Genomic DNA, 27,816 nt, shown 5'->3' with positions numbered 1-27,816 from the left:
CCATCATTAAATAAATGGGTCACCGCACTCAATATTTAATGTATTGGACATGGGTTTATTGGCAGCCCAGAACACGCATCAGTTCTCCCTTTCACATTTAACGCATCGGCTGTAATGTAGGTCTGATTAAAAGACCACATTAAACTTGGGAAGACGTAAATAACCGCTCAACCTCATCACATAACCAGAATAGCCTTGCTCTTAAGAAAATTAGGATAGTACAAGTAGGGTAAGTAGGTGTTACTAACAGGTGTTGATGGCTCTGGTGTATTCATGTGACCCAGTGAGCCATGAGAGTGCGACAGTGCATCAGCAATCAACTATGTTTTGGTTTTTTATAAAGAAGTCAATCCTAAAAGCAATACATTGCAAAAAAAAAAAGTTTTATCAAGTCTGACACATTGCACGTGTGTAAAAACACCTCAAAACAACATGATTCATAGAATCACTTTTAAAATACAGAGAAATTCTCATTTATCTGAAAGAAGGAACCAAACATTCCTAAATGACATTTCAATACCTGGATGGACCAGGATTTTACTCACTTTTCTTGATAAAATAATACTTTTTCAAGGTTATGGCATCCTGAAGAAGATTTACAACTCAATGGTGAAGTAACATTACAAAAGTATTACAGACTCAAGGCTATTAAATTCTAGATCAACAATATGCTCAGCAAAACCTGGGATGGTGTATCGTAGATGGCAATCAGTCTTGTGTTTTGGTAAATCCAGCAACATGAATGCTGCAATCTGACAGGCTATTTGACTGGTGAGCAACCCAGATAAACACCAACGTGTATTTTGTTGTATGCGTCATGTTGCATTGTTTGATGCCAGTAACGCAACTTAAGAAGCTGCCTTGTGAACAGAAAGTGTTTCTTATCCCCAAAGAGGTACAAAATCCAGTGGGACCAGACTGTACAGCTCCTTCTCTCCTTCAGCTCTGCTTTGGACGCTTTGACTGCGGGGTGTCAGACTTTGTGTCTGCTGCTTTCTTGGATGCTGCTTTTTTTCTAGAATCTTTTTCGTCTGCATTGTACAGAGCATTCCTGACAAAGCGTGCTGCAGCCCCCTTATCCAGACGGGCAGCTTTCTTCCTGTCTGTAATCTCTTTCACTTTGTTCATGTATGTCCTTATTCGCTCCTGAAAAACAGAGAAGGGTTACAGAGGAATAAGAAAATGCAAATAAATAGAGAAAGCGTAAACATGTCAAAGACAGTGCAGAGAAAACATACATACCAATTCCTGTTTGATTCCATGTTCTCTGGGATTTACACCTTGTGTAACCAAGTACACTGTAATCAAGAACAAAAGTAAGACTACATGTCCAGAAAAAGAATACCTATACAATCTGAGTCAAAGCCAAGACAACTTCAATAAAAGATTAAATATATATATATAAATAAAACTGCTTGTATCTCACAGTAATTTCCTCACAGAATCTGTTAAGAAATTATATGTGCAATCATTGAAACCCAATCGTGCTTTTTCATTGTTGTGTGAATATATAAGTGGACAACTATGTGGTGGCACATGAACAAATAGTGGTTGAAGTCCATAATGGCATTCAACTTGTTTACTGTGTTTCAGAAATCATTTGGTTGACAATATTATCCAAATAAAATGGAATTTTGTGCATTTGCACAAATAAACATGTCTGTTCCCAAATAGAAGCAGTGCATTTGGCTTTTTGGTTTACTTGTATACTGGAGACACATGTATGAGGCATCTCTTGTATAGAAACCCCCCAGGTATCAAGTCAACATAATTCACATGACAGTATTGTAAGTTTTCTATAGTACTACCTGACTTAAATTTATATTCCCCAAATCCACAAAGTAATCACAGTAAATCCAGAAAATACTTACTCCAGAATAATGAATTAAGGGTGTAGGCAGACATCAGATCCAGCTTGGCTTGATCCAAAGGGTCCAGCTGTCAATAAACCAGATTTAGTTTAATTAGCACCAGTTACACAATGTATACACATAATCAAAGTCCTTTACCTGCAAAAATGTAATCACCACAGTAAATACGCAAAATAGACTGCTGGGTACACCTAAGCATTATATTGTATGAGATTATTGCATGTCTACCATGTAAAATGTTATTCTTCAAAGTAACTGGCAATTATCAGCATCTGTACAGGTGTGAATGGTTGTTCGCCTAATTGTGTGTTAGCCTTGTGTTAGACTGGTGACCTGTCCAGGGGTCTACCCTGCCTCTAGCCCAATATGAGATAAGAGAAGCTCCAACCCACTGCAAGCCTTGACAGGATGAATATGAGTTATGTATGGAGCACAATATTTCCCAGTGATGTTTGGTCGAGTGGGAGAACTTCGTCTCACTGATGCAAGTTACTTTGATACGGTTAAAATCTGGTTTTTACACATCAAAACAACCAAATGTTTCTATGTTTTGTTGTCAATCTGATAATCCGTCTGCGATGGCTTTCTTCACAAGTGACATTTTAACTAGTCATAGAAGAAAAAGACAGGTGTACCTAATAGCAACAAGTGTTTGACAAGTGACAATGACCGCTGTGAAAAATAAATAAAAAAAAAAAGGTCTTCAGCCTACCTTTTGGAGCAGGTCATTCCTGGGCATCGACATCAACTTCTCCAACATGGTTTTGATAGAAGAAATTGAGGAGTCGAAACATTTGAGCTGTTCGTCTATCTCGTGAGGGTAATCCTCAGTTCTGCTGTCCGCTGCCATTTTCCTGTTAAATAATTATATTCATACAATGGTGTAAAGCTTTGCTGTAACGTGGTTGATTCATTAGACAGTAACGTAACACAATAGCAAAAAGCGCCCATTCAAAGTTGAAACGCCAATGTTAGAAAGCTAGCTAGCTAGCTAGGTAACGTTAGCTAGTAAGATAGCTTGCACATGCTGCTAACAGAACGTTTAGCAACATAAATAAAGTGGCATGTATATATATATATATATATATATATATATATATATATATATAATATGTTAAGCAACAATTACAACTGTGTTAACAGCAATACAATATAACTTAAAACGGAATCGAACGACATTTAACGTTACCTATTTCTACGATTAACGTTAGCTAACTACCTTTTAAGCACGCAACACGCTTTAGCCAACAGGAAGTGACGTTTAAAAACAACTTGTCTTCTTTTGTAGCTAGCTACTCTACTGCCGTCTGCCGTTTGGAAGAGCAAATTAGCTACTACTAACTACAGATTTGACATGCTTTTTAACACTAAGATTATAAACTAACAACAGGTTGTTGGTTTAAGTTGATTTTTCTGAGTCACCAAGCGGCATGACTGCGCTTTTTACGCATCTAAAACGTATGCTATTATTAACTAACGTAATTTATATTAAGGGTGTTCATGTTACCATGGTAATCTGGGGCGTCATTGCGGTAAACGAAGCTGAGTGTGCTATACATCCATGGTGCTGGCATGCCAGGCAACAGTTTAGCTAAGTGCGTTTAGGACTTGGACTGTACACACCGTTGTAGCTGAACACAAGTAAACCATCCGTGAAAGAGCCTTCAGACATGGACAACTGTGATTTGGAGAAGCTTTCAGTCTCTGGTGGGACGCTCCATCCAGCCTTCACACCACAAGTTATAGACTACAAAGTGACAGTGGAGAGCAATATCAACAAAGTGACTCTGGACCTGAATGCTAGTGACTGCGGGGCGTCATACAGAATTGTGAGTACCGTCCTACAAGTTGTGTGCACTTTTTCTCTGGTTAGTAAAACTCATAAATAAACTAAACATGAAATGTAACCTCGTTTTTTTTAATATTTCAGCTCTTTGGTGACGGTTCCAGTACCATTATACTGAATGTTGGGATAAACAGAGTAGAAGTTGAAGTGGTAGCTGAGGATGGCACCATAAAGAAATACTGTGTGGAAATCACCAAGCTGTCGGCAAAGATTGCAGAACTCAGTAATCTGGCTTTGGAAGGAGATATTCCACTTCAACCTGCATTTTGCACCAAAATCTATGAATATAACAGTGAGTACAGAGTTCATGTGACACTGACACAGTAGGCGGCCTATGTGTTGCTGTAAGGCAGTTGTATTAAAATAACAGTATGTAATTGGGATATCATTCGATGTTTAAATTAACAAAGACATAAATACATATTTATTTGCAAGAAAAACTGATTTGGAAACAATAGTGGACCTTTTTCACAGCAGACATTTTGACTTGTCATAGTAGGAAAAGCACAGCTGAAACTGATAACCTTAAGGATGGCTCCATTCCATCAAGTGTCCCAGTAAGCTATTTCAGTGAGTCAACATGCACAATCAGGGCCTCTCCTAAGTGGAATGCAGCCATCATTAATGGTTTTGAACACACCTTTGCTTTTCCTACTATGACATGTCATCATGTCTGCTGTGAAAAAGGTCTATTGTGTGTTGTAAATATATTAATTGATGGTAATTTACTTTTATAAATATTAAAATATGGTAGAATATCATAGACTGTATATAAAGAGTAGTATACTGTATAGCCTATGTGTAGGGGTGTATACTGTATATTTGCTGTGTTATGATTATCAATTGGTCAAATTTCCAAAACAGATCCATTTTTGTTTGGGTTTTTGATCTCTGTCACTCCCACTGTAAACTCTTTTTCTGCAGGTATTGTTCCTTTTCATTGTAATGCTGTGACCCTGCTTCCCAAGGTGCCAGACAAAAATATCAAAGTTACAGTGAATCGAGAGGACAGCTCACAGCCAGTCCCTCTGAATTTTGGAGACACTGTGGTGGAGATCTCAGTCTGTTCAGCAGATGGCAGTAATTCACAGGTGGATGAGACATGAGAAGAGGACGACTTTATGTTTCATCACACTAAATTGTTGACATTATATATTTCAAAACATATACATCTTGCTTTGCAGTGTACCTTATCCTTATCTAATAACCTACCTGTTAACCTGTAGTGATCTTACATTTTAAAGCTTTGCACACAGTTAGTGGTTGCATCTTCCTAAATAATAGTATATAAGTCAGCTTTCAAGAGTAGAGTTTGTTTGGATAATTTTAGGTTTCATAATGCTGTGCTGTTTCAAAGGCTCTAAACGTGCCTCTGACTCTGTCAGGTGTACACAGTGTTGGTGACTCGAGAGTTAATCCCCATGGCTGTGACCTTCACTGATGAGAAGCAGCAGCTGGACTATGAATGCCCAGTATCTCTGACTGCTTTATATAGACCAATATCTATCAACCACAGGTAAGATCTGAATAGGAACACACTTGATATGAGAAAATGTTGGCAGTTGTAACAGCAGATACCTCCTTTATCACATTCATAATATATGTAACATTGTTTTTCTTTTACAGTTCATGCAATAGTAAAATAAATGAAAGTGAATGACAATCTGTATCGGATACACAATCTCAATAGTAATTTCTCATCTTGTGGTTCATTGGAGCCATTTAAGTTCATCACTTTGGTCGTTTTTTATAATTTGAAATTAGAAACAAATGCTGAATGGTGCAGTACATCAGTAGTCAGCATCAGGCGCATACAACCTTCTATATTGGTTTAACAAATGCCACCAAGATCTAACTAGTTCCCTGTTGATTTACAGTGACCCAAAGCACATTTTCTCAAGGCCTTATATCGAGATGCTGGCACGAAGATCAAAAGTCGACCCACTTAGCGATTGTCCCCTGGGAGACAGCTGGAAGGTTGTTGAACTGGACCTTGACAGGAAGATGTCTGCTGCTCGGGTCAAGTGTTTCTTTACTTACAGAGGTGAAGTTTGGAGTCTTAGCTCCTCAAAGAGATGTGTCTAAAGCACTGCTGCGGTGGAGGTGCTTACTGGTTGAGTTAAAAGTCAGTGGGTAGAATATTAGAACCACTATTATTTTTGGTGAAAAAAGCAATGATGTAGAAGGAAGGATAGATAGGTTTCATTCATTCAGTCACATTGATCAAAGAATAAAAGATAAGTTATTGCCATTACATGGTTCCTCTCAGACCTCTACCTTTCTTGCCATTGATGTTGTTACACAGTCAACCTACACTCAGACTAACTGACTCTTTGACTCTGCCATTGAGATTTTTCTACATCAGTTGAGTTGTTTCTATTGATAGCTTATATAACTACTTGTTAATGGGCTAGGTATACACTCTGGCTTACCTCTCAGCAGTCCTGATTATACTCCCTGTACTATCATGTAACATGATGTCACTGTAGACAACTATTACTGTTACTGTAATGAGGGGGATTTTATTACTTAATTAAGACCATGTCTATCTAGATGTTGTAGGCTGCATTTTATATTAGGCCTCCTTTGAGCCCTGCTTAGTCAGAGAAGTATTTCTGGACAACAAAGATCTCTTTCTAATTGATTTTCTTTTACTTGCAGAGGTTAGTTCTGGGGAATTACAAAAAGGTGCACACCCGAACAACATGTACTAGACATGTTTACAACAGTAGTTAAATACTTTAAAAATAGTTAAAAAATAAATTTGAAATAATTGAAAAGCAGTTCTGCAGAGTTATTTATTAAACTGGACTCATTTTGTAGAACAAAAAAAAAAATTACTGGTCACAAATGTATCATTTAAGTGGTCTTTTCGGTTTCAGTAGTGGAGGACAACACTGCTATCCACTCCTAGTGTGTGATATAGTGTGTCTTTGATGTGTTTTTTTTTTTTTTAAACAAAGGATGTGACAGTGTGATGGAACTCTCTGAGCTGGGGTCACACTCTCTGGACTGTCCACACAAACCCACAGGGGACCTGGATGCAAAGGTCAGAATGAAAGATTAAACAGAGCTCTGCATTGCCATAATAACTGCTATGGACCTTGACTCTGCTCATACTTTATTTACAAGTCAGCCTTGACAGTGACTAAGTGCTGGTTTAACTTCAACAGTAAAAGGATCTCGTGTTTGTGTGTGTGGGGCTGACACAGTTAGTGAGTGTATAAAGGTTCTTTGAGGATGGGATGCAGAGGTGTGTCATGTTATTATACCTCGACTAACAATAAAGAACCCATGTTCATTATAGTAAATAGATTCACCAGGTCAATCCATTTGAAAGCTATGATCTTTTATTGATTGCATCTGATCAACACATCTCACTTGTGCTCATGTTCATTTTCAGGATGTGACAGAGACTGATTGGTATAAGCAACACTTTGCATCATCCAGTTGTTTGGAGATAGAGACTAAACACAGTTTGGAGGTAATACATGTATTTTACTTTGCATTATCAGTATACAAGTCTGAAATAAAACTGCATTGGACACACCATCTTAAACCCCCATAGGTAGGCTCACCATTCATTTAACATGAAGATGATTTTTTTTTTAAGGGTTATTCAGCTTTATTTTCTTCTATTTTATTTTCTATCTTGCACAGTAGAGATCAAATTCAGGGTTGTATGCAGAGTCAAAATCACTTTAATCGTTTGCCACGTTTTATTTTTATTTTATTTTTTTGCCTTAGTCATTCTGATTCTGTTTTATACTCACTCAATGTCATTGTGTTCCATATTGACACATAGTATAGAACACCATCTTGTGGTAAATAAAGGTGGGTGAACTTTGACTTTTACTGATCAAATTGAAATCAACAACATTTCTCCCCTTACAAATCCCCATCCTTATATAACTTATGTAATACCACTTACTGATATGAGGTAATATTTTGCTTTGCTGCTTGGCCTGCTGCACTTCATGGGTTGATGATTGTTATCTCTGTCTAATGCAGGTGCGTAACTGGGAGAAAAGACTACAATTGACAGTGGGAGAAGACAATGTGGATAAACTGTGTGCCTTGGCCCAGGATAACACAAAGCTCTACCGGCAACGCCTGCCAAAGCCAGGTAAGTAGCACTTTTCAAACCAAGTGAAGTATCAGAAATGAAAGTGAACTCAAGTAATCTATCAAAGTATATTGGCAACTAACCTCTATCTGACGTGCCAGAAACTCAAGTTACTGCTCATTGTTTCTCAGTTAATTGTGCCTTGCTAATTGTTTGGTGACCCTGAGAAGTGACATTCGAGACTGATCCATGGGGGACTGAATGAAAGTCATTGGAACCAGAGAGAGAGACGAGCAAGCTGCATGAAGTGTTATTCAGTCTGACTTCTTGTGTTGTGAAAAACACAACGATCACGTTGTTACACGTGTAGATATCATCAAGGCTGGGAATATTAAAACTTTTTAATTTGTAATATTAAGAGATATAGTGCATATAATACATCTATTACAGTAACACTAGGTGCATGCTATGCTCTATGTGCATAGGCCCACAGAACATTTTCATTAGATGAATGGACTTTAAAAAAAATCTAATTCTTTAACTAATCTAGTATATTAGTTAAAAAAACCTTTTAAATGATTGGCAAAAGTGAATTTTAGCAGCAGGCAGCAGCTGCAGAATGAGTTTGTTGGATATGTTTTAGCAATATTCCCCGGAATTTAAAAGCTGTGACATACGATACAATATACTTTATTGTCCCTTTAGGTACATTTGTTTTGGACTCCAAGCTGCCCACACATATGCACACATAAATAATGCCTTGACAGTTAGAAACAAAACACTACAGCACCAATTGAAGCAGTCACAACAATAGATTGCACATAATTGCACGATACACATATTTCCCTCACCCCACAGTAAAACACAATGAAACTATCTCTAGAGCCTCAAGTAGCATTGTTTAAAAGTTTGACAGAGGTAGGAACAAATTAGTTTTTAAAGCAGTTAAGTTTACAGCCAGGGACTCTGTATCGTCTGCCAGAGGTGCAGGTCGGTCTGACAGATAAGGGAAGCTGCATTTCATGCAAAGGACGCATGCAAACATTTGCAAGTGAAAGAGAAGAGGCGGCGAAATGGGAGATCCTTTTATTCCTCATAATGCAGTGTACTGTGAAGTGTTTGTGCTTGAATGAAACAGAAACACTAGGGGAAGAGTTTAATTTCAGTGTGAGACCTTAACAAAGTTGAAACCTTTTTCATGAGAGCGTAACACAGGAATGAAAGCTGTCAACAGATTGTTGAAGTGGCTGTTTGTCTGTCAGTTCTGACGGTCATTACAGTCTAAAACAAAAGTAAAACCTTTTTCAGTTGTCATTTGTCATTGTCATCATAGCCTGATTTAAATGACTCTGGCAAATTGTTTGGCCAGAGTATAACACTGAATAACTAGTTTGTTGCCAGATTCCCAGCCTGTAGTTTTTGGAGCAAAACCTCCACGTCCGGCTTGTATTGCAGCTGTTTATTGATTGATGTCAGTGCTGTGAGCAAGCAACGTTCCACAGAATTAGAAAACTGAATCCACAAGGTTTAATAAGCCTCAATCTCAAACCAATAACAGCAAAGTGTGTAACTGTAACACAACATTTTCACTGGCTGTTCATGCTCTAGTTAGCTAACTCAACTCTAATGTCACAACGGGTTCCTATTTTTCAGTTAAATTTATCCTATAACCCATGACAGGCATGATAGACCAGGGTTTTTCCTGGCTCAGAATGGGCCTTTGGGGTAACACATATTAAGCGTGGGTCTGGGGGTCCTCCCCCAGGAAATTGTGAGCATCAAAAACTCAAAAATATCCTGCAATCTGATATGGCACCAATTTATGGTGAAAATGTATTCATTTATGTCAAGGAAAACACAATATTCTGTTGGCAGGTAACCATTCAAAATCTAAAAATCTAATACTGTGAGGGGGCTTTCGCATCCGGGACCATGGATGAATCCATGGAGAGTCCGGTACAGTCTGACTATGCAAATGGACATCCCTGTTCAGAACCAGTCAAATCAGCGCCACGCGCGTGCTTAAAATAAAGTGGCTGTGGATGAACAGGAGGCTGGCTGCTGAAAATCAGACCCTTTGGCACTCAGGATTTTCCTTGTGTGCTGGCTAAAACCTCTTTTGGAGGGGGTGTGTGTGTGTGTGTGTGTGTGTGTGTGTGTGTGTGTGAACCCAGTTAACTTTAAATCAAGTCCAGCATAAACAAATATTGACTAATTACAATGGCCATGAGCCTAAAGATTCAATTATTGCTACACAAATGCAGGGCAATGAATTGTTTCTAAAACCACCGGTCCTAATACCCTTAGAGCTATTAAACTTTGAGTGCAAATTTTCGATCCAGTTGCAGAGCCACAGCACCTAAAGTTTCAGTCCAACATGTGCCACGTGCAAGCAAGGAAAGTAACGAGCGGTTTAGACCTGCACATTTTTGATATGATAATGTCTACACAAATGTTCAGATGCATGTTTAAGTTGCTATATGAATATGTTTTCTATAAGAAATTTACACTAACCCATGTGACGTAATTTGATTTGATTTGATGACTTTGAAACTTTCTCTGTGCAGGCAACAACCCTGTGGGTTTTTATTATTTAAAGTCATTCTAAACCCAAATCTGGTTTTACCTGTAGTACAATCCAGGTACTAAGGTCACTATCAAATGTTATTTTTCAGCTCTATATTAATGCAAATTATCTCACAAATATATGCAAATACTCTCTGGTATTGTTGTCTGCTGTGTGCATACCATATGTGTGTGTTTCTCACATTTCCACAGGGGATGTGTTGCAGTATGAGGATGGCCAGTCTCCTCTGCATAGCCTGGAGCAGGCTGCTGTCCACTATGCATCAGCAATCAGACTCAGCTCCAGAGAAGCCAGACTCCACTTCCTGCTGGGTCTCGTTCTGGAGGAGCAGCACTACGCTACAGAGATGTACGGCCTCCAGAGGAAGGTAGTGTCACGACATGTCCTGGGGAAAAGCCAGCTCTTTCAGTGACGAATTGTGAGGTTTTGCTCAGATGACTGTAGCTGTAGCAAAACATGCATAACTAAATAGCTTCTTTAAATCTGTTTATTAAAAGACATTTTTATTACAATTCTTTTAAGCACTGACATTATTATACACATTTATACACATTTATACCTGGCAGGTGCTCGGTACAATATATCTCCTAACTTGACTGAAATGGTGGTAATGCACCAAGCTCAAGGGCTTTCCCACCCACATTTGGCCAGCTACTCTTTTCCATGTCCTACCCACGCAAACACACCTGAAATGCCCTGACAAAAATCCATTCATATAACCTTGAGGTCCAGGGATTTATACATCTGACAAAGCTTAAAGGAAATATAGAATTGTATTACTTTGCAAATACAGTAGGCATGGGCTCTTTTGTATTAACAGCTCAACACTTAACCCTACATTTTTGAATGTTGATAATGAATCATATTGTTGGTGAAAATGGTTCTTACATTTGAGAAGAGTGAATTGTGCAGCTGAAAGCAACCCGACCTTTCGAAACCTTTTTTTGTTTCTTCTCCAGGTTGACAGAGACAGAGATGAATTAAGCGACGCCAAAGCAACAGCGCGTCAGGATGACATCCTGGCTGTGTGCAAGCTCCATGGTTTCCTCGGCACGCCCACGGTGGAGAACCAGCTGCAGGCCTTGGATAAAGAGTATCAGCAGCTCAAAGAGCAGGGACAGTCCAGCAGAGGAGACTATGTTCAGACACTCTACATCTGGCTCTCCAAGAAATCTGGCAAGGTAACTGTGCCATAAAGTTGCTTCTAAGTTTACTTCAGTTGCTCTAATTAAGAGCACCATTGACATACCTAAAAAGTAAATGTCAAAGAGGGATTTTGATAGATAGATAGATAGATAGATAGATAGATAGATAGATAGATAGATAGATAGATGAGCAGCTCTGCTCATTATTTTGCAAATTGAGTGGATTTTTAGAAAGCAGATTATCATGGCATTTATTTTCCATTGCTAGATGTAGCAAATGAGACACTAGAAAGTGTCACAGGTTATGGATACTTAAGTTATGGATTTTTATGTTGCTTGTTGTGCAATGTAAGAGACTGCCATGACACATACTTAAAAGCACCCACTAAATAGTTACTCATCAATATATGGCAGATGAAATTGAACTCCCTCACCTGTTGTTGCAGGATAGCAGTGCAGCCGTGCGGGATGAAGAGAGCTGTGTCCACCGGGCCCTGATGAAGTACCTGGATGCCTGGTCTCTGAGTCCTGACAACTGGGAGTACAGCCTCCACATAGGAAGGCTTCTGCTGCTGCAGGGGAGGAGCAGGGAAGCCCTGCAGCACCTCCAGAGCGGCCTGGCACTGCGCCCGCTGCACCCTGCTCTCAGGTCAGGTCATTTGTTGGTAGTAGAAGCAGAACTTTTATTGTGTCATTAGCTGTAATAGTAAAAATAATGGCCATCATTAAGTCATCAACTCCTACATGACAAATGATCATGTAGGGAAATTGTGTATTCACACAATGCCCAGCAGAGCTGGTTTTGTCTTCAACATCTTTCCTGTGTTGCGTTCATTTTCTCAGATTCTTCACAGGGCTGGCTTTGTTGCAGCAGGAGCAGAAAGCCTCTGAAGACACAGAGAAGGAGGCAGCTCTGTTCTTACAACAGGGACTGGAGCACTTTGTCAGCCAGCGCTGCAGCAAGAGGTTTACATTTGTGTGTGTGTGTGTGTGTGTGTGTGTGTGTGTGTGTGTGTGTGTGTGTGTGTGTGTGTGTGTGTGGTGGAGGTGGATATATTCAGTGAGAGAGGGAGAGCGTGTATCAGTAATGTACCAGGATGTTCTGTTTAAGCCTGCAGGAGGGAGAATAGGATAGTGAAAAAACCCGTCAAAGATAGTATCGAGTTGGGTTTTCCACTAAACACCTTCTTTTTCAGTTATTGGAGAAAGTTTTTGAAAGATTCAGAGATCTGATTCCCTACTAGTGGAGAAATTAGCTGGTTACATTTGGGATTTACAATCAAGGAGCTCCTGCCGTTGCCTTGTTTTGTTTGTATGTAACTGTAAGTTAATCATGGTCACCACGGCTGCTTTTTCTGTGCCGTTACTCTTTTTTCATGATTTTGTCTACAGCTGGATGGAGCAGGATCCATCAGCCCCTCTGTCCAGCATCAGCACACAGTTCCTGCGAGGCCTTCTCACTCTGGGCCAGCTGCAACAGAGAAACACACTGTCTAGGAAGGCCTTGAGTGCAGAGCAGGTCTATCACATGTATGTTACAAACCAGTAGCTTTGTTTAAGTCAGAAATTGACAGATATAACCTTTTTACCCAGTGTTTGAGCCAGTTTAATAAGTGCATGAAAACCATGTGTCTGCTTGTCTCTGTGCTGTAATGCTTCAGTGTAGCAGTGCTGACTGCCCAGAGTGTGAGTCAGTGTGTGTGTCGTGGCGAGATAATGGAGCAACTGGAGTGGGTGCTCCTGGATGCTCAATTTGCCCTGCTGCAGAGGCTGATCCAGCAGGGTGAGCACCAGGCCAAGGCGGGCATCGAGACGCAGTCCCTGGTGGCCAAGAGATGCCAGGCCCTCACAGCTCTCATACGCCTAACCTCTATCGCCCCCTGTCAGGAGCTGCTGGACATGCAGGAGAGGGTAAGAGTGTTCAGTTGGGCAAGGACACATACAGAATGCATATTTTATTTGTATTTTACATTGTTTTGGTTTACTGGTTTGGTAGCTAGTCCATATACTGACTGTTATGTCCTGATGTGACAGAGAAATCTCACTTGTACCTTCTGCCTACCTCCCCTGCACTGTGTACAGGCGTGCCAGCTGGCAGTGGTGACCACACCGCGGGACAGCCACGCCCTGTGTCTCTTGGGTCTGGCACAGCTGGCTCAATATGACAACAACCCAAATTCCGACAGATCAAAGGAAGCCATAACAGATGCCTGCCTTAGCTTCCAGGCCAGCATTGAGCTGGAGCACAAGACTCAGAGCGGAGAGCCACTTAAACAGCTGAGCAGTGAGTCTGCACAGTGGACTTACTGTTTGTGATTTTCACTCAGAATCACAGCTGGCTAGCAGAGAATTACATAGAAATGGGCCTTATTTTACATTTATGTAAAAATGTAATGCACGGCCCTCATGGCAAATCTGGCTATATATAATATGGCTACCTGAGATACTTCCAATTGATACATGTATTACATTTACAACAACAGTTATGGTAGAGATGAACTCCACAGCCACATTAACCACCCCCTGTTTGCTCAGAACAAAAGTGGTGGCAGGACCGGCAGGAGGCTGAAAACAAGAAAGCTGCGGGCGTGAAGGGGCCGTCTGACACCGGTGTGGCCAAGAGAGGAGCTATGCGGGGCAGGGGAGGACCTGGTCAAGGACGGGTGGCAGCAGCTGTAACCAAAGCTCCTGCTCCTACCCCCCCAGCCCCCATCAGGGGAGGGAAAGCTGCCCAGCCTCCAGCCAAAATCCCTGCAGCCAGGTGAGTCCCGCTGGCAGCATGAGCCAAGCGTTTGGCCGACCTGTTATGTGGTTGTCTGTGGAATGTTTGGTTGTTTATTTATTTATGGATGATTTCCTGTGGATGCTTACTTTTCTCAGTTCTATCCTGCTTGATATTCGTGTCAAGTACAATTTTTATTTTTACTGTTTCACTGGCACATATTTTCAGTTGTAATCCTTGTAGGTGCTCTATGAAGAGTGAATTATGTGAATTAAGGAAGCATTAACAGGTCTTGAAAAGTTTGAGGACCACACTCAAATATGTAAAAATAAATGTAATAGTTCTGTTGTGTATACACTTTATCAAAACTTAGATTTGTATCTCTCTGATTTTGTAATCCATTATCCATAATGTTCTCTTTTATAGGGGAAGAGCTGGAGCAGCAGCAAAGCCAAATAGATCGGCTAAACCTTCCAACAATGGTACACAAGGCCAGCTCCCTGCCAACAAGTCTAAACAGGACTGTTGCCCCAATACTGCTGAGACAGCAGAGGGTAAGGCATGACAAAAGCAATGACAGTGACATACATAAACCTTTCTTCCCCAAGGTCTTAGTTTTTCATGATTTGGGGGGAAAAAATGTCATATATGGTGATTTACTATATATCACCATGTATTTAATGCCCAATCTAAATGGTAACTGTTCAAATGTAGATGATGTGTCACATTACATCATCACACCCAACACTTTTTCAGGTGCAGTAACTTACACCTTTTTGTGGCAAGAACATAGAACAGGTCCAGTATAAAGTACACAATATTTCAGTTTCACTTTGGACAACAATTGTGTCATTGTAAAACCTCAAATGTGACCAACAGCAGTCACTTTTAGCCTCTTTTTCTTCCCGGGTTTCTCAAAGGAGTTAATTATACTGTACTTTCTGTGTGTATTCAGAGCCCGCTGTGGCAGACAAAGTGAGCGTGTCCGGTCTGGTGAACCGCAGGTCTCATAACTCACGGCTGGGTCTGGCCCGTGCCCTCTCCCGCTCTGCAGACACCCAGGACCAGGCAAAGCAGCTCTACCAAGAGGTCATCTCCATGGCACCAGGGGTCAGTTGTTATCTGCTACATTTTGCCTAATGCTTTTACGATGCAGCTTACAATGGTTATTATAAAATAACGTCACCAGTTTCACACACCCACCCAACTGTGTGACTCCAGTCTTGGTGTATAAGTCCAGTGGAACGGTAGGTCTATGATTGTACCACAGAGAGGCTAGTGCAGTTTTACTCTAAAACAAACAGTTGAGTCATAACAAAGAGAAGAAATTATATTTCAATGGGGATGTCTTTATGTCTTCTTGCAACTTGCGGAAGTTGCAAGTAAAGCAGTTATTTGTAGAGATTTACAAGCAGTTGGCAGATGTCTGGTGTTGATTTCCCTCAATTGATGTAATCCAGATACGACGTGGTTGATTCATTTCCTGACTGTCTAGGTCCACGATGCCTACATTGAGCTTGTGCAGCTGCTGGAGCCATCAGACCCTCAGGCTGCAGTGGAGGTGTACTGCAGATTCCCTCTGAAGCCTGTGGCCCAGCAAAGCTTCGATGATGCCTTCATCACAGGAGAGATTGTCCGCATGCTGATGACGCTGGAGCTGTACGACCACCCCCAGCTGGGCCCCAGCCTCGTAGCATACGGCAAAGTCATGGGCCTAAGTGATTGCTTTTGCTATTGTTATACATGTTGTAGACATAGTAATATTAGTCTTGGAAGAAGTCAAAACTCAGCAGTAGTAGAAGTGTTAAGAAACTTGTTTGTTTTTTAGCAGGAAAAGGAATTGAAGGGTGCTGTAGGTAGGATTGTGAAGATCCACGACTTAGCCAAAAAATGTGAACATAGACAACTTCTCAGTCCCTCCCCCCTTTCTGCTAAAGGCCAAAATGGTCTCCTAAGCCCCTCGGCCACAAAGGAGAATGAATGCATGTGCATGAGCAGTGATTGACACGCAGTTAGACACACCCCCCCCCCCCCCCCCCACCCCCGATTGGTGCATCTGAACAGGGAGCTGTGGATTTTTGCAAATTGCACTCCAGGCTGTAGGTGGCAGAGGAGCCAGATTTATTTTTTTAAATGATTTGTTTCATGTAGTTCTACTGGAACATAGGGTCAGTTTCAGCAAATATGACAGAAATTTAGTTTTATAAGTCTTACCTACTGCATCTTGACCAGTTTAAGAAAATGGGTACTTGAGTGCAGAATAGTTAGTTAGTAGTTAACCATTTATGAAAAAGATTAATAGAATCTGGTAAAATAATGCAGTATTTGCAGAATGCACATTGATTGCCTGCCACAAAAAATACTTTAAAATTCTTTAGTAAAAAATAAAAAAACAGTGGCATTCTTTATTCTATGCGACAAACTCCACCCGTCTTGAAGGCCAGGCACATTTAAACAAACACTGCACTGCAATATTCTTTTGCGAACCATGATTTAAAGAGTAGTTACCTTGACTATATTCAACAAACATGTTGTTTAAATTGGGTATTGAAATCATGCAGCCAGGCCGATGTGAAATGCCATGATGTGCTATTTATAGATTTGTATCACATTTGACTTTGTAATGGCCAGCTAGAGTAATAACTTTATATGTATAGCACCTTTAAAAACAACAGCTTACAAAGTGCTTTAACAGAAGAAACAAAGCATAAACAAAACATAAATATACACAGCATATCAATACCTAATAAATATAAATTGTGTAATTATGTTCAATACATTAATAACATGAAGTCTCACATGATATGTTTGATTTACAGTATAAATCAAATAAAGCACAAAATTAGAACTTACTTCAAGCAACGCCACACATTTTAAAATTAAACTTCATGTGTTAGAAGTATTTGTGTCATGGTGACTGCAGTAATGTCGATGTAGTAATCTGTGGTTGCGTCCGTAGGTTGCATAGACAAATACATCGACATCTTGGATGGGAAGTTTATGACCAAGCTGCTGAAGAGTGTCTACGCACGGATCCATGACAGACAGGAGGACGATCAGGAACTACAGGATTTCTTCAAGTTCAAATGCTGGACATAATTCTTGTCATTCTCTAACAAATACATGTATTTATTATCTTTTTGAATCCTTGAGTGACACACAGTTTTCTTACCGTTTACCGAAAAGACTGGTGTTGCTCTAAAGACACTTTCTGTGTGCATACATATAGTAATCCTCTACACCTTCCACCTGATGTTATAAATAAGCCATTTATTTTAGACAAGAGGACACTGAGAAAATAGTCATCTTTTTCTCCAAAGGCACATTTAATTTGAAAACACTGAGTTATCAATAAAAATGACGTATCAAAACTGGAGTACATCAACATTCACCAGTAGTGCAACAAAAGACAGGTGTTTCAGTGAGCATCCAACAGAAATGGAAATAGATAAAGTTAAATATTGATCCTCAAAGTGTCATTTCAAACCAGAGGCTATATGAATAATTTCTTCATCCCGATAGAGGCTTTTTGATAATACAGGAAAGGTATTGTATTTATCTGCACTACATGTTTTTTTTTTGTGTTTTTTACATTGCCTGCTGGGCTCAGCCAAGAACTAAACATTTTTCAAGGACAGCATTTAACAGAGACAGAACGGCATAACTCCAACCAAGGATTTCCAAGTTCATTTGAGTGAAAAGGTTTTCTGGCAAGATGAGTCAAAAGATAAGTATCAATTGTACAAAATCTAGACAGATAGCCGCCAAGACCCACAGTAGGAAATTGTTATCCTCTAATAAAAGACAAATCAGCCTTACAATCTATATATAGTTGTCTCTATAGTTGGGTCTGATTTCTTTTTAAGCTGCACAGATCTTGACCATCAGTCTTTGTTGTGGTCTACTTTATCAAACCACGTTGAGTTTGGTGACAATGAGCACGCGGACAGACTGGTCAAAGCCCGAACACACACACAGGCCCTGCTTGTCGGGGCTCCAGTCCAGGCTGGCGATGGGCTGGGTGGACAGAGTGGCGTTCTGTAAGAGGTTGACGGAGCCAGCTACGCCCACGTCCATGTCATCTGAGCCTTTCTTGCTTCTCTGAGCAGGATACTCGCTGGAAATGACATCAAAAATATTTTAGAGATTAGGTTCTAGTAAAGCAGGAAATTTGAGTCACACAAGTGGCCATCATGATGAGCACTTGTGTATTTTGAAATGGAACAAAACGCTGTAGTTTAAGATGGATGACTTACTATTTCCATAGATGTAAGTTGCCTGCACCCCCCGCAGTCATAAAGATGTCTCTGTTTTGAGGCAAATGTCTCACCTGCCAGATGGTTGACTTATTAGCCTAAAATTAAAAAGAGGGATCATTTACCTCCCAAAACAATTTATTACAGATTAAATTTAGTACACTGACATTACATTCCTAGCACCTTTCAAAACACTGTAAAGCTGTGTAGAAAACCTCTAAATCACTTGGATCTGCTGCTGAGGGTTTAAGTAATGTGGCCTTGCTCATTTTTGTCAAGATTGTTGTCACTTAAACAGTTTTGACTCTTCCTTTAGTATTGACTTAGATTCTAAAGTCTGTTTAAAGTCATGTCAATGATGGAACAGTTGTTATCCCTAGTGTGATCTCTGCAACTTTCCCTTATGTTAACTAGCCAAATTGCATTGTGGAAAGCCATTACTTAGCTTTTACATATGCAGAATACCTTCAGAAAAACACTTGGAACAGCATTAATGAGTTCACTGAAACCACTTAGTCTGGTTTCAGAAACAATACGGTAACGCAACACACAAATATGCGGACATGGAAAAACAATAATAATAAAAATAAAAACTATATCCATTTAACTAAGGCCAAGGGAACTTTATCAGGATGCATAGTATCCTGGATCCATGAAATTTAACATAGGGGTGTACTTATGCCCCATGCATTTTAAGGAACATTTATTTATTTACAATACATTATTCATTCACAAAGAAAATTTGTGTCCTTAAAGGTTGGATTTTTCCTAATTTTTTTTAATTAAGGCATTAAGATCAATTTCCAAAAGATGATTTTTTTTATTCCTCTTTTTGGTCAACTTTAGCATGGGTTCATAAACTTATGAGTGCCACTGTATATACAATCCAAAGATGTTAAGACTTTGTAGAGCCACACTGATATCCTATTTAAAAAGAAAATATCTGGTGGAACCTTGTGATTCATGGTGTGAGACACGGATGTGCCAACTGTTGATCACTCAGAAGAACTGGACAAATATTTAGAAAAGTGACCTAGCAAAACTTGTGCTGTGCACTAACGCCGGTTTAAGTGTGTTTTTCTAGCATTTTCCCACAAAAAGCCACACTTCTCTCTTCGCCCGGCCCCAGTGTCATTTTTGGCCAGTGTCTCAAAGCCACTGAGAGGATTAGACAAACACAACTCCAAACACTTCCAGCTGTGAAAATTGTCAAACCCACGTGTGCCCCCCATTTTCCTCTGTAGCGTACAAATGTAAAAAATAATAACGATAATAACCTTTTGACATTTTTCCCATACGAGGGAGCCAAACATCCGTCTGGCTCTCTCTACACAGGTCAATTACCTTTTCGGAAACTGAGGCGAAGCCCTTGGTGGGGTGCTGGGTCCTCATGTCAAAGACGTGGAACTTTCCTTCCAGTGAGGTGGCCACCAGCTTGTTCATGCTGATGTCTTTCCTGTCAAACTCTACACAGCATACCTGGTCATGATGTCAGAAATAATAACAGTCACTCCTGGGACATTTATCACATGGCATGGGTTCACCACAAACTATTCTCCATACTGTAACAGAATGTGTTGATATGGACATAAAGACCCCTGGGGGGGTTCACCTACATTCAGGAGGTGATGAATAAGAGAGACGGAGTAATAAAATCAGTGCAGGGCTTTGTATACGACGTGTAAAGGGAACATGGAGACTTCCCTTTGTGGTTTTATGTACAGTCTAGCTGGGAAGTAATTTTCAGCTCTGTCTCCACATCTGATCCTGTTTGTGTCTACATTCTCATTCAAGTGCAGGTAGGAGTGCAAAAGAAATAATGTTTGGAAAGAATATCCTAGTAAAAACATCCGTTCTAATTAGGACAACTACTCTTCGTGTTTGTTTTCATTTGGTTGTCATTTTCTTATGCCACACTTTCTAAACGACTGAAGAAACCAATAGGAAAATCTTCCCGGGAAGTGTTAAACCTCAACAACCTTACAAAAATCACATGGGCTGTTCCACACCACTTATTGGCAGATGTTTGTTTTTTTATGTTTTCACATTTCAACACGTGTTCACCTCACCCCGTTTTTAATGTTGGTTTCCCACCGTAGAGACATATTCCGCAGGTCAAAGAGTTTGATGTCCCCGTTGTCGTAGCCAGCACACACACAGCGGTCCTGATCGTTGAAGGCATGACCTGTAAAGAAAACGAGCAGTGTTTTCATTGATGATGGTAAAGGAACACGTATCCGTGTGTACTTGGAAAGCAGGCGTCTGAAACGGTACTGCTCGCATTCCTAAAACAGCCATTGTTATCTAAAAGTTGAAGCTGAAAACTTATATTTCACACACCAAATGCAACAGTCCAGCAGTCCCTCTTGGTTTCTCCTTCTATGGGCTCCATGTTGGCTACAGGTGAATCATTCTGTCTAGGATCCCACACCTTGACTGTCCCTGTAACACCCAAGATCATTTAACATTTTAGCTCACTTTGTTTTCTTTGTGTCACTGCTTTAAAAAGCTTTTACTTGCAAACTGCATATGCCTAAATTTTTTTTAATGCTCTTACCGTCTCTGCTTCCAGTGACTATCTCAGGTGCACCATCACCAATCCCCAGGCCGCCAACAGCATCAATACTATTCACTATCTCTTTGTGGGCCTTAACAGTATACACTGGCACTTCAGGCATCTCCAGATTCCTGTGGACAACAGAAGCATCTGCACTGAAGAAACCAGTAGACTTAAAAACAGTGTCAGTGTGACCTCACTTTCCATTAAGTCAGACAGCAATTCATCTTTATAATATTGAATAACTAAGAAGCCAATTATAGTTGTCCAATTGAGCCTTTGGAATTAAAACAGCTTTAGATGTAGGCTCTACAGTTAGCACATATGAAGTGGTTTGTGATTACATTTTGAATTAAAACCTTTCTTTAACCATTTCGCTGACAATACAAAGATGGAGATACTTAGTGGATATTGATAAAATACCATATATTGAGATTTCCTTCAAAATCCCCAGTTGCTATGTGTCTTTGTTGAAGAGAGGTGGCCCCAAATGTTCCACACTTTATGGGTTTGGGTTTCTCTACCTGAAACAAACGAGATGCAAGATTTTATTTAGCTCCAACTATGAGACAATGCAACAAGCAGTGGAATAGCAGTAAGGAAGGAACAACATATACTTATTTTGGGTTCAATCTTGAGCCGTGTGTTAATGGAGAACATCCTAAATTGACAAACCATATGTTTAGATATGTATGAGAGCAATGAGAAATGTTTTGTGACAGTTTATTTAGTTGGAATTACTCATATATAATCAAACACTGACCCACTGACCAACAATTTAGAACTAAGAATGATTAGTCCAGACCAGGGTCTACTCCAGGGTCCTATACTTCTTCACCCAAGTAACTTACACCTCTGAACCCTGGTGATGTGGTGCATTTTCAAGCTGCTGCATACATCACCCCATTAACCCAACACTTTCACTATGCTCCATAATGAAGTGAGCATTTGCTTATGATGACTCTTTTAGCTCTACCCTTGATGTATGGCTGGGCGATATGGAGAAAATCAAATATCACGATATTTTTGACCAAATACCTCGATATCGATACCGCAACGATATTGTAGTTTTGACTATTGGTGGTTTCACAAAATGAGATTTTTGATGAATAATCATCAGTAATCTGGCTATAATGACTAAGTGGGCAAAGGCAAATAATAAAACAGTTACAACAGTCTGGTAAGTTCAGAAAATGACATCACTTTACTGTAATGCAGCTCATAAAACCAGGAAAAGAAAACACTGATGCCTTATTCTGATATTACGATATCCAAAATCTAAGACAATATCTAGTCTCATATCACGATATTGATATAATATCGATATATTGCCAAGCTCTACCCTGATGTCTGCTAGATGTCAAGCTACATAGCCATTAGAACATGTTGCCAGGATGACACAGTGCTCAAAGACATTTAAAGCTTTCTGACGCTGTTCTATACCACCATTTGCCTCCAGTGGTGGCAGTTAAATGTTAGTCTGTGCACTAAGGGACCCGTTAATTGTTAGCAACCTCTTAGATCTAGTGGTGCTGTAAATTAGTGCACGTGGACTAGGCAGGTCAAAACGTTTAAGCTGTAACGTTTCCGTTAACAACAGTTGTAGCACAATCTGTAACGTTACATACACAACATGGGGGAGGACATCGGCTGTCTTCTTGTTGCTCGTTGCTATGGAGACAACCTAGCAAGACTTTTCTAGACCTTAGCTAGATAAGCTAGCTAAACCTCAAACAGGCCGTTTACATGATGCATTTCTGAGTAAAAGAAAAAGGGGACAAGAGCAAACACGAGTAAAATGTTTACGTGTTATCTACCTCCTTGATAAGCTGAGCATCTCCGTGCTCCACTTCATATATTTGCATTACTCCGGTTCCTCTAGGAAAGTTGCCCATACAGACGAACTTCGCGCTGCAGGGAATCCATTTAGTGTCAAACACAGTGTAGTTCAAACTCTTCTGAACATGCGCAATAATCTGAGGTTTTGCTAGTGGCGATGACATATTTGACGTTTGGGAGATAATGTGAAAAACGGTTGAATTCTTCTTGTAAAAGTATCAAGAAAACCCGTCCAATGTTGTTGTTGTGGTGGTGGTGGCGGCGGCGGCGGATGCTTCTTCTTCTTCTTCGCCTACTTTTCTCCTCCTCTTCTTCTTCTTCTTAAGTTTAACGGAGTTTAAGGAGCATGTCGCCACCTACTCTACCGGTGCTTGTAACACGGAAATAAAATGGATGTTATTCCATTTTATGTTGTAACTTCATGACTTTAAACATCCATCACTAATAAATTCAACTAAAACAAACAAACAAACAAAGCAACAACTTTGTAAAGAGATATATTCCGGGTAATAATCCTGTTATAAGGCTGACTCGAGCTCGCTGCCATAACAAATGACGTCTCGACTGTCCTACCGTAAAACTAGCTTAGCATGAGGCTGCCTAAAAAGGTGCCTGAGCAAATGTTTACAATTAAAATAAAACATTTACGTATTTAAGATGCACAGCAAATCTATTCGGATATTGTATTATTTCAAACTTAATCCTGCAACACAAATGAGACTGATATTGTAATAACTACACGACTATGTATTATTATTATTTCCACAGGCGTCGACGATGCTGTTTGGGTCCCTTTTCGTTGCACGAGGACACCCACATGTCTCTGTAACCACAGTCTATCTCACTTTTGACTGTTAAATCTGATATAAAACTAATTTCAGACATGGACACTGATAAAAATACAACCCCAGACGCTGGCGCTACCATGGAGACTAAAGATGACACGGAGTCTTTCACAAAAGTAAAGTCTAGAAAGACTCAGAAACGAAAACGTGAACAAGACGGAGTGGACATGGACACAGAGGGGCCCGTGGCAAGCAAGCGGCCGCAGTTTCCACCAATTTCAAGCGACAAATTAAGGGTAACTACTACTATCCTTGTATATGTGCTCTGTGTAGTGTCTTAATGTTATCCAATACGAATACCAATAGTGTTATCTGCATAGAAATATATTTTACATAGTTTTCACTGGATAGAAAGGGTATTTAAGGGCGATTCTTAGACTACGGGCACTTTCGTGTCCTTTGATCACATTTTATAAAAAACATTTAATTTTGAAAAATTCACACTTTCATAGTTAACTTTACAATGACAGTACTTTAGGAACTTTTTACCGGTAGTCTACAATAATTTTTTCACCTTTTTAAACATCATTATAGATGCAAATATTGCTGTTTTGTGCTGGTCCCACACCCAGACTTCTGATCTTCAATAATGAAAAAGAAATGTCAAAAAATTATTTATCTATTTTTTTTTTAATATGTATGAATAAAGTATCAGTAAAATAATCAAAACATAATTGTGGTATTTAAGGTCAGACAACTATTAATGTGATTTTATATACAAAATGTAGTTGTCCCACAGTATTGCCGTCATTTCCACCACAACGCTGTAATGTCCCTTTTTAAAAAGATTTTATGAAAGATTGTTTGGGTAGTTTCTATGGAGATGAACAATGACATCACAGCACATGTCTGACATGGAGGAAATTTTGAATTTCTTCAACAACTTGGAGAAGAAAACTCAAGTTAAATATTGCTTGAAATGAAAATATTTTTATTGTATGTCATTTCCAAACATGGCGTAACATCAATTGAGTTTGTAAATAAATAGATTTTTTAACATAAATAGATGTATTTTGCATGCATGCAATGCTAGCTACTAATTCATAGCTAATCTGTAATACTAGCTTGGAGTTTTTTACAAAATAATATTTGTCTCTGAAATGCAGCTAGTTAAGTAAAGTACTTGAGTAAATGTGCTTAGTAACATTCCACCACTGCGAACCCAAAAAGCTTATATATATATATATATATATATATATATATATATATATATATATATATATATATATATATATATATATATATATATATATATATATATATATATATATATATATATATATATATATATATATAGTGTAACGTTATGTGTACAGTTTTATGGTTCTTCTGGCACTTTACTAACCTAATTTTAAATTTGCAACTTATTTTGCTAACGTTGCACAATACTCGACCATACCAGCTAGTATGTAGCTAATGGTTGCCGTCAACAGCTAACCTTACTTTGTAGAATAGGTTTTTAAATGCAAAACATTCGATGAGCTCATCAGATATTCATAACTAGCTAATACCTACCCAGCAGCATAAGGATTAGTAAGAACACCCACAACTTAAAAATTAAAATTGCAAATGAATGCATCTTTAATTAAATGCTGAAAAGGACAATCAGTGTCAATAACAAGTATGATTTTATTTGATTACCATGGTATTCAAATAAATCCCAATTTAGTTCCACAGAACACAATTTTGGTAATGATACACAGTGAGATGTTAATTGCTTTGTGTGTGTTTCAGGGACCAGATGAGATGCGCAAAATCGCCGTCCCAGCTCACAGATACACCCCGCTGAAGGAAAACTGGCTGAAGATTTTCACCCCCATTGTAGAGAACCTACAGCTCCAAGTTAGATTCAACCTCAAAACTAGGAATGTTGAAATCAAAGTAAGTTTCCCCATTTCATTAAAGCACTGTTGACTTGACTGAGCTTTCTTTTTCTTCTTCACAATAATGCCAATCTTCAATTTTTTTTTCTTCCTTGCTACCCACGGTTGTGTCCACAGTGTGTGTAATAAGCCTTCCTTCTTTCAGACATGCAAAGAAACACAGGACATTGGCTCGCTCACAAAAGCATCCGATTTTGTTAAAGCGTTTGTTCTGGGATTCCAGGTTGAAGTAAGTATTCTAATGGAAGGTTTTGGTGAGCTATGTATGTTTAATTTCATGGCTGAGGCACGGTTCTTTGTCTGTTTTTGTACAAAATATATATATTTGTCAAGCCAACGTAAAGTGAGGAGGGCAGTGATAGAGGTTTAGGATTAGGACTAGATCTCTGCTGCAGACGTTGAACTTTCATCAAATGTTGAAATCAACAACTCATTATCGTCTATAACCAATTAGATGAAGCCACAGGAAAACCTCTGCGAATTTTATTGTTCAAATATTTTTGTCAGATATTCCTAATTTAAAGGCCCATTGTTTAAACAAGTACAAATTCATTCTTTAAATTTTTTTCAATTTCCATAGACTGTAGTGGCCATATTTTACTTTTATATAGGCAGGAACTTAAATCTAAACACTTAGTTTTATAATAGCTGTTAACATTTTTAATTATTTATGTTTTGTAAATGTCCCTTGATTTTGGTTTGTGTTGTAACTCTGGCACGATCTCTTCCCAGGATGCCCTAGCTCTCATCAGATTAGATGAGCTTTTCCTAGAAAGCTTTGATGTCACAGACGGTAAGATGACATAATACTTATGTCTGTTCTGAAACTATATATATATATATATATATATATATATATATATATATATATATATATATATATGTATATGTGTATATATATATATTTTACACTTTTCGTTCTCTTGCGCAAAATGAACCCTGTGTACTCTTTGGTGTATATTTAATTGTTTTCTCATGTTGTCTGTCTTGGCAGTGAAACCTCTGAAGGGAGACCACTTATCCAGAGCCATCGGAAGAATAGCAGGGAAGGGAGGAAAAACTAAATTCACCATTGAAAATGTTACAAAGACTCGCATTGTGCTTGCAGAGACGTGAGTATTCTTCATCCATCATTACTGTAAAATGATCATTTTGCAGTTACTATTTCATTACCGTAAATATGAATCACTGTGGCTGTTGTTTTTTTGTTTGTTTTTTTATCTCTTTTTTTTAATTGCAGTGTTATTTGGCAGTTTATCAAATTGTAATTTCAGTTATAGTACAGTAAACTAAAAGAAGTTTGAAGACAAATATTCCACAGAAACTAAAATGATTTGTGGATTACTACTGTAAAAGTAAATTATCTCCAAATGACAAAGTCAGGAAAATATCTACTTTTTATAAGCTGACACGGTTTTCACATTTCAACACAGCAGACCCATGTACTGGTCCAAAACTCTACTAATTCATAATTTTCTTTGTACTCTGTTGTGTGTTTTGTTGTAAAATGCAGAAACACACTATTGTGATATAGTATTAACTGGCAATTTTGAATCCTTAACTCAGAGAAATGTTGTGATTTTCTCTTCAACCTGTGCACAAGGGTCGGTGTACAAACCAAAGACAAATGTCTCATTTAGGTTTCCTCCTACTGAACCATTTAACACGCCTTCATCTCTCTCAACAGAAAAGTTCACATATTAGGGTCTTTTCAGAATATCAAGATGGCCCGTACAGCAATATGCAACTTAATCTTAGGTAAGAAAGATATTGTTTTTATATGTGATTAATACAGTAAAACAAGATGGTTGATGTCGTTTTTTGGAACAGAACTATTTGAATCCACATGTATTGCCGAGAGGTGACCTTTAAACCCCCTTCTGCCTCTGCAGGAAGTCCACCTTCAAAGGTCTACGGTAACATCAGGGTGGTTGCTAGCCGGACTGCCGAGAGATTCTGAAGTCTGATTGGCTGCTGTGTGTATTTATCTTTTCCCCTTTGGCTGGTGGAATTCCCACATTGATCTGTGACTGTTGACTCCCTCTTGGACACCTCAGGTTTCTCTGCTATGGCCTCATGAATTAAGCTGACACATTTTTGGATCAGTTGACCCGAAACACAAGGCAAAATCATGATACATGCATAAACAGAGTTCACTTGTATAAGTTTATGTAAATAAATCATTTCAATCCACATTAA

At 39.1% G+C, this 27,816-nt stretch overlaps 4 protein-coding genes across 5 annotated transcripts; 2 read left to right on the top strand and 2 right to left on the bottom strand.

The window, feature by feature from the left end:
- Positions 1–31: 31 nt before the first annotated feature.
- On the bottom strand, positions 32–3,251 carry c1d (C1D nuclear receptor corepressor). 2 transcript variants are annotated; one of them, XM_028602797.1, is made up of 5 exons: positions 3,091–3,251; positions 2,584–2,725; positions 1,872–1,938; positions 1,243–1,298; positions 32–1,146 (listed from the first exon to the last, which is right to left on the bottom strand). In XM_028602797.1, exons 2-5 carry the CDS (start codon positions 2,719–2,721, stop codon positions 940–942), a joined length of 468 nt encoding a protein of 155 aa, XP_028458598.1. In that variant the 5' UTR covers positions 2,722–2,725; positions 3,091–3,251; the 3' UTR covers positions 32–939. The 2 variants fall into 2 exon arrangements, with proteins under 2 accessions (XP_028458598.1, XP_028458599.1); XM_028602798.1 differs by having other exon boundaries at positions 3,061–3,133.
- Positions 2,969–17,382, top strand: LOC114571695 (uncharacterized). The gene is made up of 20 exons (XM_028602793.1): positions 2,969–3,700; positions 3,802–4,009; positions 4,642–4,808; positions 5,103–5,233; positions 5,595–5,761; positions 6,681–6,766; positions 7,121–7,201; positions 7,729–7,843; positions 10,562–10,737; positions 11,330–11,551; positions 11,962–12,164; positions 12,359–12,481; positions 12,908–13,045; positions 13,177–13,426; positions 13,598–13,799; positions 14,051–14,276; positions 14,664–14,791; positions 15,193–15,347; positions 15,733–15,955; positions 17,197–17,382. The coding sequence occupies exons 1-20, from the start codon at positions 3,542–3,544 to the stop codon at positions 17,334–17,336; spliced, it is 3,300 nt and encodes a 1,099-aa protein (XP_028458594.1). The 5' UTR covers positions 2,969–3,541; the 3' UTR covers positions 17,337–17,382.
- Positions 17,383–17,539: 157 nt separating this feature from the next.
- dnaaf10 (dynein axonemal assembly factor 10) lies at positions 17,540–23,487 on the bottom strand. Its single transcript, XM_028602795.1, has 8 exons — positions 22,868–23,487; positions 21,474–21,574; positions 21,051–21,181; positions 20,834–20,935; positions 20,563–20,678; positions 19,838–19,972; positions 18,494–18,591; positions 17,540–18,354 (listed from the first exon to the last, which is right to left on the bottom strand). Exons 1-8 carry the CDS (start codon positions 23,051–23,053, stop codon positions 18,147–18,149), a joined length of 1,077 nt encoding a protein of 358 aa, XP_028458596.1. The 5' UTR covers positions 23,054–23,487; the 3' UTR covers positions 17,540–18,146.
- Positions 23,488–23,657: 170 nt separating this feature from the next.
- Positions 23,658–27,812, top strand: pno1 (partner of NOB1 homolog). The gene is made up of 7 exons (XM_028602796.1): positions 23,658–23,970; positions 25,469–25,615; positions 25,763–25,846; positions 26,350–26,410; positions 26,612–26,729; positions 27,305–27,375; positions 27,510–27,812. The coding sequence occupies exons 1-7, from the start codon at positions 23,773–23,775 to the stop codon at positions 27,575–27,577; spliced, it is 747 nt and encodes a 248-aa protein (XP_028458597.1). The 5' UTR covers positions 23,658–23,772; the 3' UTR covers positions 27,578–27,812.
- The last annotated feature ends 4 nt before the right edge of the window (positions 27,813–27,816 follow it).

Source organism: Perca flavescens, chromosome 17, assembly GCF_004354835.1.
Source record: "Perca flavescens isolate YP-PL-M2 chromosome 17, PFLA_1.0, whole genome shotgun sequence".
NCBI lineage: Eukaryota > Metazoa > Chordata > Actinopteri > Perciformes > Percidae > Perca > Perca flavescens.
The sequence above is the reverse complement of the archived record's forward strand: the minus strand, read 5'-3'. Positions and strand labels throughout refer to the sequence as shown.

Excerpts from the sequence above, each read along its gene's own strand:
- c1d (XM_028602797.1), bottom strand. The coding sequence starts at position 2,721 with ATGGCAGCGGACAGCAGAACTGAGGATTACCCTCACGAGATAGACGAA. Across the intron at positions 1,939-2,583 it reads GGAATGACCTGCTCCAAAAG|CTGGACCCTTTGGATCAAGC; the intron begins GTAGGCTGAAGA and ends GTTTATTGACAG. Across the intron at positions 1,299-1,871 it reads CCTTAATTCATTATTCTGGA|TGTACTTGGTTACACAAGGT; the intron begins GTAAGTATTTTC and ends TCTTGATTACAG.
- LOC114571695 (XM_028602793.1), top strand. The coding sequence starts at position 3,542 with ATGGACAACTGTGATTTGGAGAAGCTTTCAGTCTCTGGTGGGACGCTC. Across the intron at positions 3,701-3,801 it reads GCGGGGCGTCATACAGAATT|CTCTTTGGTGACGGTTCCAG; the intron begins GTGAGTACCGTC and ends TTAATATTTCAG. Across the intron at positions 12,482-12,907 it reads AGCCAGCGCTGCAGCAAGAG|CTGGATGGAGCAGGATCCAT; the intron begins GTTTACATTTGT and ends TTTTGTCTACAG.
- dnaaf10 (XM_028602795.1), bottom strand. The coding sequence starts at position 23,053 with ATGTCATCGCCACTAGCAAAACCTCAGATTATTGCGCATGTTCAGAAG. Across the intron at positions 20,679-20,833 it reads CTGCTGGACTGTTGCATTTG|GTCATGCCTTCAACGATCAG; the intron begins GTGTGTGAAATA and ends TTTTCTTTACAG. Across the intron at positions 18,355-18,493 it reads AACTTACATCTATGGAAATA|CGAGTATCCTGCTCAGAGAA; the intron begins GTAAGTCATCCA and ends TGTCATTTCCAG.
- pno1 (XM_028602796.1), top strand. The coding sequence starts at position 23,773 with ATGGACACTGATAAAAATACAACCCCAGACGCTGGCGCTACCATGGAG. Across the intron at positions 23,971-25,468 it reads TTTCAAGCGACAAATTAAGG|GGACCAGATGAGATGCGCAA; the intron begins GTAACTACTACT and ends TGTGTGTTTCAG. Across the intron at positions 27,376-27,509 it reads AATATGCAACTTAATCTTAG|GAAGTCCACCTTCAAAGGTC; the intron begins GTAAGAAAGATA and ends CTGCCTCTGCAG.